Source organism: Bufo bufo, chromosome 3 (genome assembly GCF_905171765.1).
Source record: "Bufo bufo chromosome 3, aBufBuf1.1, whole genome shotgun sequence".
Taxonomy (NCBI): domain Eukaryota; kingdom Metazoa; phylum Chordata; class Amphibia; order Anura; family Bufonidae; genus Bufo; species Bufo bufo.
The window spans coordinates 247928583-247942998 of record NC_053391.1 but is presented as its reverse complement, the minus strand read 5'-3'; the positions used below and the strand labels follow the sequence as shown (position 1 = coordinate 247942998).

General features: G+C 46.2%; 1 protein-coding gene across 2 annotated transcripts in view; it reads right to left on the bottom strand.

Moving 5' to 3' along the window:
• The window catches only part of GSTM4 (glutathione S-transferase mu 4), a 77812-nt gene extending 64650 nt beyond the window's left edge, over positions 1 to 13162 (bottom strand). For both annotated transcript variants that reach the window (XR_005777523.1, XM_040424081.1), the window contains exons 1-2: positions 13000 to 13162; positions 12839 to 12914 (exon numbers count right to left, since the gene is read on the bottom strand). Coding sequence is in view for 1 of the 2 variants with exons in the window: in XM_040424081.1 (XP_040280015.1) it covers positions 12839 to 12914; positions 13000 to 13032 (109 nt within the window). In the remaining variant the exon portion in view is untranslated. The remainder of the gene's footprint in view (positions 1 to 12838; positions 12915 to 12999) is intronic.
• Positions 13163 to 14416: the final 1254 nt, after the last annotated feature.

Below are 14416 nucleotides of genomic sequence, written 5' to 3'. Positions count from 1 at the left end.
GCTTCTACAAATGGATGATCATACTAAAAACACCTCAAAATCCACAATAGACTTAGCTCAAAAGGCACAAGCTGAAAGTTTTTCTATGGCCCTCAAAGTCCCCTGATCTGAACATCAATGAAAATCTGTGGATAGACCTCAAAAGAGCAGTGCATGCAAGACAGCCCAGGAATCTCGCAGAACTGAAAAGACTTTTGCAAGGAAGAATGGATGAAGATCCCTCAAAAAAGAAATGAAAGACTCTTAGGCCTCATGCACACGACCGTTGTGTGCATCCACGGCCGTTGTTCCATTTTTTTCAGCGGACCCATTGACTTTCATTTCTCATGTCCGTGGATCCTCCAAAAATCAAGGAAGACCCACGGAAGAAAAAACGGACACGCATCAACGGAACCCGTTTTTGCGGACCGCAAAAAAAAAAACGTCAGTGTGCATGAGGCCTTAACCTCTTAAGGACACATGACGTACCGGTTTGTCATGATGTCCTGGTACTTAAGGACACATGACGTACCGGTACGTCATGTGTTGTTCCGATCACTGCCGCCCGGCCGGCAGTGATCGGAACCCGGTGCCTGCTCAAATCATTGAGCAGGCACCTAGGCTAAATGCGCGGGGGGGTCCCGTGACCCCCCCATGTCGGCGATCGCGGCAAACCGCAGGTCAATTCAGACCTGCGGTTTGCTGCGATTTCTGCAGTTTCTGGTCCCAGCGGGGATCAGAAACTTTATATGCCTAAAAAAAGTTTTATTCACCCCCCCCTGCACCCCCGAATGATTTTTATGGTGGCGGGAGGTGCAGGGGGAGGGTTGCGGGAGGTGTGGGCGGTGCGGGAGGCGGGCGGTGCGGCAGGCGGGATCGCGATCCCCCGCCCGCCTCCCCTTGAAAATTCATTGGTGTTCAGTGGGTATACCAGGGTGCCAGCACATTGCTGGCACCCTGGTATAAACGGCTGACATCTGCGATGCGATGTCAGCCGTTTAACCCTTTCCATACAGCGGTCCGTACGGACCGCTGTATGGAAAAGGTTAACAGCGCAGGGAGCTCCCTCCCTCTCCCATCGGGGGGCTGCTGTGCCTTTGCAGCCCCCCGATGGAGAGGGAGAGAGCCCCCAGACAGCCCCCCGAGAGATCCCCTCCTTACCCTTCCCCGTCTGCGAAGTTCTGAGCAGACGGGGAAGGTTCCCATGGCAACAGGACGCCTCTCAGGCGTCCTGCTGTCCATGGTGCTGAACAGATCTGTGCTGAAAGGCATAGATCTGTTCAGTGTAAGTAAAATACAGTGCAGTACAATATATATTGTTCTGTACTGTATTATACAGACATCAGACCCACTGGATCTTCAAGAACCAAGTGGGTCTGGGTCCAAAAAAAGTGAATAAAAGTGAAAAAAAAGTAAAAATCAAAAAACACATTTATCACTGATAAAAAAATGAAAAAAATAAAATTCCCTACACATGTTTGGTATCGCCGCGTCCGTAACGACCCGATCTATAAAACGGTCATGTTACTTTACCCGAACACCATAAAAATAAAAAATAAAAAACTATGATGAAATTTAAATTTTGCCCACCTTACTTTCCAAAAAAGGTAATAAAAGTGATCAAAAAAGTCGCATATACGCCAAAATTGTAACAATCAAACCGTCATCTCATCCCGCAAAAATCATACCCTACCCAAGATAATCGCCCAAAAACTGAAAAAACTATGGCTCTTAGACTATGGTGACACTAAAACATCATTTTTTTTGTTTCAAAAATGAAATCATTGTGTAAAACTTACATAAATAAAAAAAAAGTATACATATTAGGTATCGCCACGTCCGTATCGCCCGGCTCTATAAAAATATCACATGATCTAACCCCTCAGATGACCACCGTAAAAAAATAAAAATAAAAACGGTGTAAAAAAAGCCATTTTTTGTCATCTTACGTCACAAAAAGTGTAATAGCAAGCAATCAAAAAGTCATATGCACCCCAAAATAGATGCCAATCAAACCGTCATCTCATCCCGCAAAAAATGAGACCCTACTTAAGATAATCGCCCAAAAACTGAAAAAACTATGGCTCTTAGACTATGGAGACAAACATTGTGTAAAACTTACATAAATAAAATAAAAATTGTATACATATTAGGTATCGCCGCGTCCGTGACAACCTGCTCTATAAAATTACCACATGATCTAACCTGTCAGATGAATGTTGTAAATAACAAAAAAAAAAAACGGTGCCAAAAAAGCTATTTCTTGTTACCTTGTCGCACAAAAAGTGTAATATAGAGCAACCAAAAATCATATGTACCCTAAACTAGTACCAACAAAACTGACACCCTATCCCGTAGTTTCTAAAATGGGGTCACTTTTTTGGAGTTTCTACTCTAGGGGTGCATCAGGGGGGCTTCAAATGGGACATGGTGTAAAAAAAAACAGTCCAGCAAAACCTGCCTTCCAAAAACCATATGGTGTTCCTTTCCTTCTGCACCCTGCCGTGTGCCCGTACAGCGGTTTACGACCACATATGGGGTGTTTCTGTAAACTACAGAATTAGGGCCAAAAATAATGAGTTTTGTTTGGCTGTTAACCCTTGCTTTGTAACTGGAAAAAAAATATTAAAATGGAAAATCTGCCAAAAAAGTGAAATTTTGAAATTGTATCTCTATTTTCCATTAAATCTTGTGCAACACCTAAAGGGTTAACAAAGTTTGTAAAATCAGTTTTGAATACCTTGAGGGGTGTAGTTTCTTAGATGGGGTCACTTTTATGGAGTTTATAATCTAGGGGTGCATCAGGGGGGCTTCAAATGGGACATGGTGCCAAAAAAACAGTCTAGCAAAATCAGCCCTCCAAAAACCAAACGGCGCACCTTTCACTCTACGCCCCGCTGTGTGCGTGTACAGTAGTTTACGGCCACATATTGGGTGTTTCTGTAAACAGCAGAGTCAGGGCAATAAAGATACAGTCTTGTTTGGCTGTTAACCCTTGGTTTGTTAGTGGAAAAAATGGGTTAAAATGAAAAATTAGACAAAAAAAATGAAATTCTCAAATTTCCTCCCCATTTGCCAATAACTCTTGTGCAACACCTAAAGGATTAACAACGTATGCAAAATCAGTTTTGAATACCTTGAGGGGTGTAGTTTCTTAGATGGGGTCGTTTTTGGGTGGTTTCTATAATGTAAGCCTCGCAAAGTGACTTGAGACCTGAACTGGTCCCTAAAAATTGAGTTTTTGTAAATTTCTGAAAAATTTCAAGATTTGCTTCTAAACTTCTAAGCCTTATAACATCCCCAAAAAATAAAATATCATTCCCAAAACAATTCAAACATGAAGTAGACATATGGGGAATGTAAAGTCATCACAATTTTTGGGGGTATTACTATGTATTACAGAAGTAGAGAAACTGAAACTTTGAAATTTGCAAATTTTTCAAAATTTTTGTTAAATTAGGTATTTTTTGGTGCAAAAAAAAAATATTTTTTTGACTCCATTTTACCAGTGTCATGAAGTACAATATGTGACGAAAAAACAATCTCAGAACGGCCTGGATAAGTCAAAGCGTTTTAAAGTTATCAGCACTTAAAGGGACTCTGGTCAGATTTTCAAAAAATGGCCTGGTCCTAAGGTGTAAAAAGGCTGTGTCCTTAAGGGGTTAAGCTGGCTACAAAAAGTGTTTACAAGCTACGATACTTGCCAAAAGGGGTGCTACTAGGTACTAACCGATTATCGGTTTTACCAATATTAATCGACCGATATTCAGGATTTTGAACGTTATCGGTATCTATTTTGCAGATATATCGATAACGTATCGGGAGCAAGGATCGCGCTGCTGACAGCGCTGAGCGCTCTCCGTGTTCCCTCAGCAGCGTCTCTCGCCCGTGCCGCTGATGCCACCAATGAGAGGAGAGAGGACAAGAGGAGGGGCTGTGGCCACTGCGCCACCAATGAAGATAACTCTCTCATTAATTAAAATACAGGAAGCGGGAGCTGGCTGCAGAATCACATAGCCGGCTCCTGACCTCTATGAACGGTAGCTGCGATCTGCGCTAGTTAACCCCCCAGGTGCCGCACCTGAGGGGTTAACTGCCGCGGATCGCAGCTACCGCTCATAGGAGGTCTGGAGCCGGCTATGTGATTCTGCAGCCAGCTCCCGCCTCCTGTATATGAATTAATGAGAGAGTTCTCCTCATTGGTGGCGCAGTGCACCCCCCCAAACCCCAGTATCAATCATTGGTGGCGCAGTGCGCCCCCCACCCAAGCCCCCCAGTATTAATCATTGGTAGCAGTGGCCACAGCGTCCCCTCTCCCCTCCTTCTCAGTGGCAGTTCCCATCGGAGCCCCAGCAGTGTAAGCCTGGGGCTCCGATCGGTTACCATGGCAGCCAGGACGCTATTGAAGCCCTGGCTGCCAGTCTGCTCCATGCTGCTGTGTGCACAGAGCACAGAGCAGCAGGGAGAGTGTGAGGTCCTATTCACCCTGATAAACACAACCACACACACCAAAATATTAAGTATAAATTAAAAAGGAAGATTTACAAGAAAAAAAATACACGTTAACAATAAACATTCATTTTCAGCAGATTTGTGTAGGATTTTTTTTTTTTTTTTTCAAAATTGAAAATTCAAAGAATAATCGGTATAAATTATCGGCTTGAAAATTCACAGATTATCGGCTCAAAAAAAATCTATATCGGTAGATCCCTAGTACTAACCATGCAAGATGCCCAAAGTTTTGCTTTGGGCCCTTTTCCAATGAAAAAAAAAATTGTTTTTGCTTAAAATACAAAAAGGGACAAATTTGTCATCTTTAACTGTACGCCATTTGGAGATCATTTCATCTTCATCTTGCTTAACTGGGTCAGTTGGCAAATTTAAAAAATACACGCAAAAAAGAGACAACGCTGAATCCAAGCAGATTTTTCTGCCTCAAAATTAGGCGTGCTTTTTGTGTGCATTTTTCTGCTTCCCATAAATTACAAAGGGAAATCTGTGCTTTTTACGGCAGTTTACGAGCGTAATACGTGTCACAATACGCAAGAGTCGTGTGAACTGACCCCGACAGTAATTTTGACCAGGGGTGCCCAAACTTTTGCATGCCACTGTATGGCTGTGTCCATGTATGGAGTCAGCGCTTCTTGAACCAAGGACCTTCTGTATTGGAAGCAGACACTAAGCATTGAGCCAATGCAATTAATAGGTTCCCTTACGTCCTACCAGCAGCACAGATGGGGTTAACCACCCCCCATGGACTGGTAGGACCGGCGGAATTTTAATGAGTCCAAGTAATAATTAAACACTTAAACCTCCCCTATAAAGGAGGGAATCGCCTCCAGCCCATTGTGTTTTTTTCTGTCCTCCGGACAGATGGACTAGGCGGTGATTCCCCCTCTCTTAGGGGGGGGAATCTTTTTTTCATGTTATCTGTGGGCTTTGCGTCCGCTTTTACTACTATGGCTTGTCCGGCAGCTTACCTGCTGCCGGCGCTGCGCAGCGGTGCGTTTTTCAGCGTCCTTTTCCTTGCGGCCGCTGGGCGCCGCCATCTTCCGAATCTGATGTCACTTCCGGAATTTTTTCCTTGCGACGCGATTTTGCGTCATTATTGCGATTTTTTTATATATAATCCGCAATTTTCCCTCCGGTTGGAGGTTTTATTGTATTCCTTCCTGGGGGGAAACCTTTTTATTTACCGTTATGTGTTTTCTCCTCTGGGGCGGGGACTCGGCTCTGAGCCCACTCCCTCCCCTATTTAAGGAAACATTATGAACCAGGTCGTTCTCTGGCTGCACATGCTTTTTAAGCTAGCTCCCAGAGTCCCATAAGCTGGTGTTCCTCCACTTGTTGGTGCCTTATTTCTGGTCCTCATTTTCAGCTATCCGCCAGTCTGCCTTTTCTTTTACCTTTCTCCTGAAACATTTATTGGTTGTTTACAAATGTTTTACTTATCCTTTTTTCCCGCAGTGAGGTCAGTCAACTGTTATTCTAAGCTGAATTTACCTGCACTCGTCAGATCGCAGAAGATAAGCAGCTTGGGGTTTGGTAGGAACCAGCTTGGAAGACTGGTTGGGAATTCCTTGTTCCGTTGACTAAGAAAAAAAATAAAAAAAGCGGAAATATTTTTCGTGCTATGATTGTAGCGCGCTTTTGGAGGATAGCTGTCCCTACTCCAGGTGTGACGGCTGCCGTCCGAGGGTTCAACCTTCCACCGAACCTACGATGCAGGATATGTATCAGTGGGTAAAGACCTATGTTGATGGATCCATCAAAGGGGTTATAAGTCTGCTGGATGAGAGGCTTCCTACTCAGACTCCTATGGAGTCTTCGGCTCCAGTAGAGAGACCGTCCATAGTCTCCTTGAGTTCCTCCTCCTCGGATGAGGAGGAGCTTACTTCATGCTTCTTTCCTCCTGATAAGACGCAAAAGTTACTTAAGTCCATCAGGTCGGGGGACCATGATGTTGACCTGGGGGAGCCCTCTGATCCCGCTAGTCGGGCACTTCGTGTCTTTAAAGCGGATGAGACCCTCCTCTCTGTCATACGCACAGAGTGGAAGAAACCCGAAAAGGGGTCCGATTCTAACTAAAGATTCACCCTTGGTGGAATCGTGGGGTTCCATTCCCAAGGTGGACATGGCTATTGCCAAACTGTCCAAGCGCACTCTGGTTCCTGCGGACGATGGGTCGAGTCTGCAGGATCCCCTTGACAGGAGAGCAGAGCGCACACTCAGGAAAGGTTATACGGCAGCTGCAGCTTCCGCGTCTAAGGCCATCGCTGCTATAAAAGTTTCTACATTCCTCCGGTCTCGATTAAACCAGATCCAGATGGATGTGGATCAGAAGGTGTCTCCGGACGACATTCTGGCGGCTTTCAAGACTGTCAACCTGGTGATGAATTTACCGTCTGATACAGCGCAACAACAGCTGAAGTTGGATAAGATTATGGAAGACCTGTCAGATTAAAAGGGGAAGAGTCTTCCCCAACAGTCGTTTCGGGGGTGGGGCAGACAAAACCGTGGTGGTAGGTCTGACCAGCTCTCAAGAGCCCGGAGGGACTGGGGAGCGCAGCGAAGAGGTTCGAGGCGCTCTCGTGAAGGAGCCAAGGATAAAAAATCCACCTCCTGACTACGGGCCTCCTCAAGGCTCTTGGATGACTCCCGTGACTCCTGCCAGAAGACTTCCCCACTCCCCTGCCTCATCTTCCCATCGGAGGTCAACTCTCCCAATTAAAGGACATCTGGATCCGAGAGATTTCGGATCCCTGGGTCCTGAATGTCATATCAGAGGGGTACTCAATCAATCTTCTTTCTCTGTCTCCGGACAGGTTCATCAGAACCAAACTTCCACAGGCCACAAGGCAGTCGGTTCTGGAGGCTTACATTCAGGATTACATCCACAAGGGGGCTTTGGAGGAGGTTCCGGCAGGGGAACGGGGCTTAGGGATTTACTCACCAGTGTTTCTGGTTCCCAAGGCGTCAGGGGATCTCCGGATGATTATCGATTTGAGATTCTTCAATCGATACGTAAGGAAAGTAAGGTTCCGTATGGAAACCATCAGGTCAGTGGTTCGCGTTCTCAATCCTGGAGATGTGACGGCAACCCTGGACCTCAAGGATGCATATTTGCACATCCCGATTCATCCTGCTTCCAGGAAATATCTCAGGAACGCGGTCCAGGTGTCACGTGTCACCAGACACCTTCAGTTCGTTGCCCTTCCCTTCGGCATTTCTTCTGCCCCTCACACTTTCACCAAAAGATGGTAGTTTCTGTGGTGGCGGGTAGCACTCCAAGGACTGACCATCATTCCTTATCTGGACAATTGGCTTTTAAAAGCCTCTTCCTTTGTGGTCCTGACCCACCATCTTCATGTAGCGATTTCCTTTCTGTTCCGCCTAAGGTGGATCATCAACTGGCAGAAGTCGAACGTGAGCCCGTCGACTTCAGTAAGATATTTAGGCTTCATAATCGACTCCGTTGGGAGATCTCTCCGGTTGACTCCAGAAAGAAGATCCTGAATACAGAACATGGCAGAATTCCTATCCGTGCCTTGGCGAGTTCCAATTTGGACTCTCATGAAGATGTTGGGGCTCATGTCAGCGTCTGCGTAAGCAGTCCCTTGGGCTTTATGGCACCTCCGGCCGCTGCAGTCGGAGGTTCTCTCCAAATGGAATGGCAGCCCCGCCGGGCTGAACTCCCTGTCTTGGCAAACTCGGCATTCCCTCAGATGGTGGAGCCATCTTTTTAGACGGGAAGTCTATGACCCAGCCAACCTAGGTCATATTGACAACAGATGCATCCCAAGTAGGCTGGGGTGCTCATCTAGACGATTCTCCAGTGCACAGATCATGGTCTCCTCAGGAGCGGCTCCTCTCATCCAATCTCCGCGAGATTCAAGCTATCCGGCTAGCCCTCCTTCACTTCGCCCCTCAGATCCGGGGCAAAGCGGTGAAAGTCCAGTCAGACAATATGACTGCGGTACTTTACATCAACAAGCATGGAGGCACAAGATCACTTACCCTCTTATCAGAGATCGGGGTGATTCTGGATTGGGCAGAATTGAACCTTTCACACTTATCTGCGATCCACATTCGAGGCTCCCTCAATATGATAGCGGATCGGTTGAGCCACGGTCTTCCAACAGTGGAGTGGTCTTTACATCCGGAGATATTCAAGCAGATAGTCCTCAAGTGTGGAATGCCAGAGGTGGATCTTATGGCAACAAGGTTCAACACCAAGGTGGAGAGGTTTTGCTCCCTTTACAGGGAGGACAATCCCCTGGCGATAGATGTTCTGTCAATATCCTGGAGGTTCAGGCTGGCTTACATCTTCCCTCCCTTTTCCATGATACCGAGGGTATTGATGAAAATTCGTCAGGATCAGGCTTCGGTAATAGCCATCATACCGTTTTGGGCCAAGAGATCCTGGTTTACCCAGCTCATTCAGATGAGTCGGGGACATTATTGGAGGCTCCCCCCACGGCAGACCCTGGTGTCATGGGACACTCACCTCTGCCCAGATCTGCACAGGTTCAACCTGACAGCCTGGAGGTTGATCAGTCCCTTCCCAGAATAGAAGGGCTTTCAGAGTCGGTCCTGAGAACGCAGTCTCATTCAAGAGCAGACTCTACTAAGAGAGCCTACTCACAGATTATGAGGATATTCTCTTCTTGGTGTTCCTCAAAGGAGGTGGCGTCTGCAGATCCACCCCTCCCCATCATCCTTCAGTTTCTGCAAGATGGCCGTGACAAAGGCCTTGCTCCATCTACCTTGAGCTGAAAGATTAAAGCCTACAGTACTGAAACCCATCCCTCAATGGGATTTATCAGTAGTTCTCAGGGGGTTAGCATCTCCCCCCTTTGAGCCTTTGGAGGAGGTAGATTTCAAGTTTGTCACATGAAAACTTGTTTTTTCTTCTTGCTGTGACTTCGGCCAAGAGGGTCTCTGAGCTTCAAGCTCTATCAGCGCACGAGCCCTATACCATTTTTTTTTGCAAGACCGGGTCCTTTTAAGATTTCTCCCGTACTTTAGGCCTAAGGTTCCTTCTTTCCAGAATATCAACCAGGTGATATCCCTCCCGGTTCTTTCTAGACCTTCTACCTCCTCCGAGGAACCTGCTATACATCCTTTGGATGTCTTGAGATGCCTCCGGATCTATGTGGATAGATCAAGGAGTTCAGGAAAGATGAAAATCTTCTAATCCTGTTTGCCGGTAAGTTTAAAGGCCGTAAGGCGTCTAAACCATCCATCAGTCGATGGATTAAGGAGGCTAATGGGGAATCCTTTTTTTCCCAATCTCTAGACCCTCCGGGGTTTGTAAAAGCCCATTCTACGAGGGCTGTAGCTACTTCTTTTGCCGAGAGGAGTCTTCTTCCGCTCGACATGATTTGTAAATCTGCCTCCTGGAGCTCTGAATCAACATTCATCTCCCATTATAGACTAGATGCCAGATTAGCTGAGTACTCGGCCTTTGGGCAGACTATTCTTTGTTCTGCCAGGCATGATGGCCCTCCCTAGGGGTTCTTCTTGCTATCTCCCCATCTGTGCTGATGGTAGGACGTAACGGAATCGTTAATTTCTAACGATAATTTGTTTTCCCTTAGTCCTAACAGCAGCACACAAATTTCCCACCCTAGTAAGACTAGTTTTTTCTTGCTATAACACAATGGGCTGGAGGTGATTCCCTCCTTTATAGGGGAGGTTTAAGTGTTTAATTATTACTTGGGCTCATTAAAATTCCGCCGGTCCTACCAGTCCATGGGGGGTGGTTAACCCCATCTGTGCTGCTGTTAGGACTAAGGGAAAACAAATTATCGTTAGAAATTAACGAATTTTCTCTCACTAAAAACCTCAATAGTATTCTTCCCATGCACAGTGTACTGGGGTCTACAGATAGATCTCTCTATATACAGCAGTACATTATTGGTTGCTTGTAGTGGATAAAAGCATAAGTTCACAGAGTCACATTATTATGATCACTTCATATGTTTGTCGTCAGTGTCAAGCGAGAGAAAAAAAAAATAATAATAAATAAATAAATAAATAAATCTGAGAACAACCACCCTGCAACCATGGCTGGAAGAACACAGCTGGCGGTGGCAGTGTTATGGTCTGGGGAATGTTTTCGTGGCATTCTCTCTGTGCCCACTCATCCATGTGGAAGGCACTCTCAACCGATTTGGGTATGAATCCATCCTTGCAGATCATGTAGGCCCATACATGCAGATTGTCTTCCCTGTAGCAGACGGGATCTTCCAGCAAGACAATGCGACATATCACTAAGCTATAAGTGTCCAACATTGTTTGGCATGAGATTGGCAAGAGCATGATCGACACTTCCAAGTAAAACCCTAGCCCCCTAATTCCCCAGACTTGAACCCAATCGAGCATCTGTGGGACTGCCTCGATCATCATGTTTGCTCTATGGGTGCACCTCCACAAACCTTCCAGTGGGATGCACTGAAGTCAGCATGGCTCCACATACCTGTGACAACCTACCTGGACCTTACTGAGTCACTCCCAGCCTGTCTAGCTGCTGCCCGTGATGCACACGGTGGTTACTCTGGGTATAATTACAATAATCCCAAAACCATCCATTATCGGACAATTATAATAATGGAAGCAGCGTTTCCATCAACTGATGGAAATGAATGCCACCAGTAGGACTTCTACTCTGGTTTCATTTGACAACCCAGCATTTTACCAGATAAGAAACCATAGCGTGCTACGCTATTATGTCCCGTGCTGGCTCTGCTACTTCTGGCAGTCCCACAGAGGAGAACGGAGAGGTGGCCGTGCGGTGAGCTCTCCATTCACTTCTATGGATCTGCTGAAAAGAGCAAGCTTGCACAACTATTTTCAGAGCTCCCATAGAAGTGAACGGAGAGCATGTGCTGTGCACTCTCCTTCACTATGGGGGGCCCATTCTGGAGATCTGACATTGGTGGCATATCCTTTAACCTGTTCACACTTCAGGCTTAAGCGTTATTTTTGTCTGCATTTTTTTTTTTTTTATTAAAGGGGTTGTGCAACCAGTACATATTGATTACCTATCCTCAGGATAGCTCATCAATATATGATTGATGGGGGTCCGACTCCCTGCACCCCTGCCGATTAGCTGTTTGAAGACTAGGCAGCGCTGCTTTCTCTTCACGATTACAACGCGTTTCGTTTGAGGTGGCGGTGCAGTGTAATACGGAACAAGCACTTCTGAGACAACGCGCAGTGTAATCTTGAAGAGGAAGTAGTGCTTACATGAATGCCACCTCCTCTTCACACAGCTGATAGGCAGGGGTGCCAGAAGTCCGACCCCCACCGATCTGACATCAATGGCCTATCTTGAGATATTGATGTCCGACATTATCCTATTTATAAAAAACGTGCAAAACTCAAAATATCATCAAATCCTCAGTGTCAAATAGCACCCCATGTTAGAGGGAACCGGTCACCTAGAAAATGCATATTAAACTGTCGGCAGTACCTTATTGCAGCCTGTAGCAGGACTATAAAGGTGTCTGTGTCTTTTCTGTACAATGCGCCAAAAGTCTGAAAAAAGACTTTTAGAACAATAGTCTTGAAGTCAAGGGGGCAGCGGCTTTCTCGCCTGAAGTCAAGTGCGCCCCACCTCCTTTACCTCTCCATAGTGAATAATTGATAGGATGCCAGATTCCTTCACTGCCGGTTGCTTGAATGTAGTCTTGAGCATGCACGGGCTCTCGTGTGCCTGAGCATTGAGCGCATAGCGGAGTGGAACAGGCACAGCGCAGGCGCCGGTATTGCAGGGACGCGGCGCATGTGCAAGACTACATTCATGCGTCCAGTAGTGAAGGAAATCCTATCAAACGCTAAGGGGAGGAAAAGGGGGGCGGGCACACTTGACTTCAGGAGAGAAGGCCTCTGCCCCCTTGACTCCAAGACTTTCGTTTACATAGCGCGGCCCATTGAATAAAAGTTTTTTCAGACTTTTGGCGCATTGTACAGAAAAGACACAGACACCTTTATAGTCCTGCTACAGGCTGCAATAAGGTACTGCTGGCGGTTTAATATGCATTTTCTAGGTGACAGGTTCCCTTTAAGCTGCCAGACAACCCCCCCCCCCCCCCCCTACTTTTACTTGGGGAAGGTGCAACCAGAGCTTGTATGCAGGGCCTTCACATAGGGAGTGGTGTACAGCCAGAAAGGCTTCACTTCCTGCCAAAATTGAGACTTTTTACAGCTGTATGCTCAGTTCACACTTGTGGATCTCGGTCCTGTAAAGTAACAGTAAATCTTCATACCCCGAGGATGTCTGACATCAGGATTTATGTTTGGCAATGAAAGGGTAGCCAGCAGGCTCAGTGCCCCCCGGACATGCAGAACTCACCATCCCCTGTCAGATAGCGCTTCTCTTCATAAGGAGTCCCGGTGTATTCCAGCAGCAGGCGGATTGCATGGCCGATCTAAGCCAATAAGAAGACAACACATATTATGATGGCGCCGGACGGCCTTCATCTACCTCATACAGTATAAGTATACAGCGCTCACCCCGCGTATGTCCCAGTAGCCGAGAATCATCATGTTGACCAGTAACGTCCTTACCCCAGCGCCGCTCACTGCACTCTGCTACTCACGAGCTCTTCACTGCCCACACTCCACAGAGCTGGGTCAGCTGCTCACGTGACTAGACTCTCGGATTCCAGCCAATCACATTCCAGGCTCAAGCGTCCCTGGGGAAGAGAGAGCGCGTTGATAGATGAAAAGCTGTGGAACACATTATTATTATTATTTGCGCCTTTTTTAACCTCTGTTTTCAGGACACATGTGACATGCCCTACATTCCTTGTAACCAGTGCCATCCGTAAATCTAGAGCAGAGATAATATGGCCCTCATGGGGGTTAGGCTTTTTCCCATTTTCTGTAGGAGATCTATGTTATAGTAAAGAATTCAATGTGCCTGTGTAAGGGTCTGTTCACACTAGGGAACATGGACTCTATTTATGACAATTAAAGGGAACCTGTCACCTAATACAAAAACCGCCTCCTAAGCTGCCAGCATTATATAGAGAAAGTTAATAGAAGGCACTTACTAATGTAGTGTGATTCTATCTGCTATTGGGAGCCCAAACCAGGTGCGGCTCTGAACACAGAACAGGAGCAGATCTTTCCCTTATACCTGATGTCTGTGGAGGCTACAATCCTGGTTTTGGCTCACAAATTTACCCAAAATTTTGAAAAATTAGCAATTTTCAAAATTTCTATTCCTCAGATTTTAAAACAGAAAGTAATACCTCATAAAATATTTATTACTTAACATTCCCCATATGTCTACTTTATGTTGGCATCATTTTGGAAATAAAAAATGTGGGGGATTGGGTCAGCACAACCTGTATGTAGGTGCACATCACTATGGTGAAATACATATACAAACGGAAAATACAAATGTGATCGCACTCTACATCCAGCACTCCACCCTGCCTCCATGCTGGATGTTGAATGAGGCATTGGTGTACATTTTGGCCAAAGCGTAATAAGCCACTCACCACGTCAAGGTTGCCTCTATTGAGTGGTCCCTAACACTAGTTCCTACCTGTTTATGGGACATGACAGCCACACAAAGTCCAGGGAATGCAGGTCAGCATGCAAGCCAAGCACACTCTGCTTTTAACCCCGTCCGGTGCCATTACAGCTTTCATCGGATCCAGGGATGCAAGTACCAACATGCATGCTGAGCCCACCATATACTTCTCCTGGAGCCAAATGGCTACTGGTAGGTTCTATATAAGCAGACTCAGTTTTATACTGACTTTAAAACCAGCCTCCCGGACAGATTGACTGGTCAGGTGTGCCTGAGTCCATGGAGATCGCCACGCCTCCAATATATACTACAAAGAAAAAATGTGGGGGATGTGGCCCATAAACAGGTAGGAACTAGTGTTAGGGACCACTCAATAGAGGCGACCTT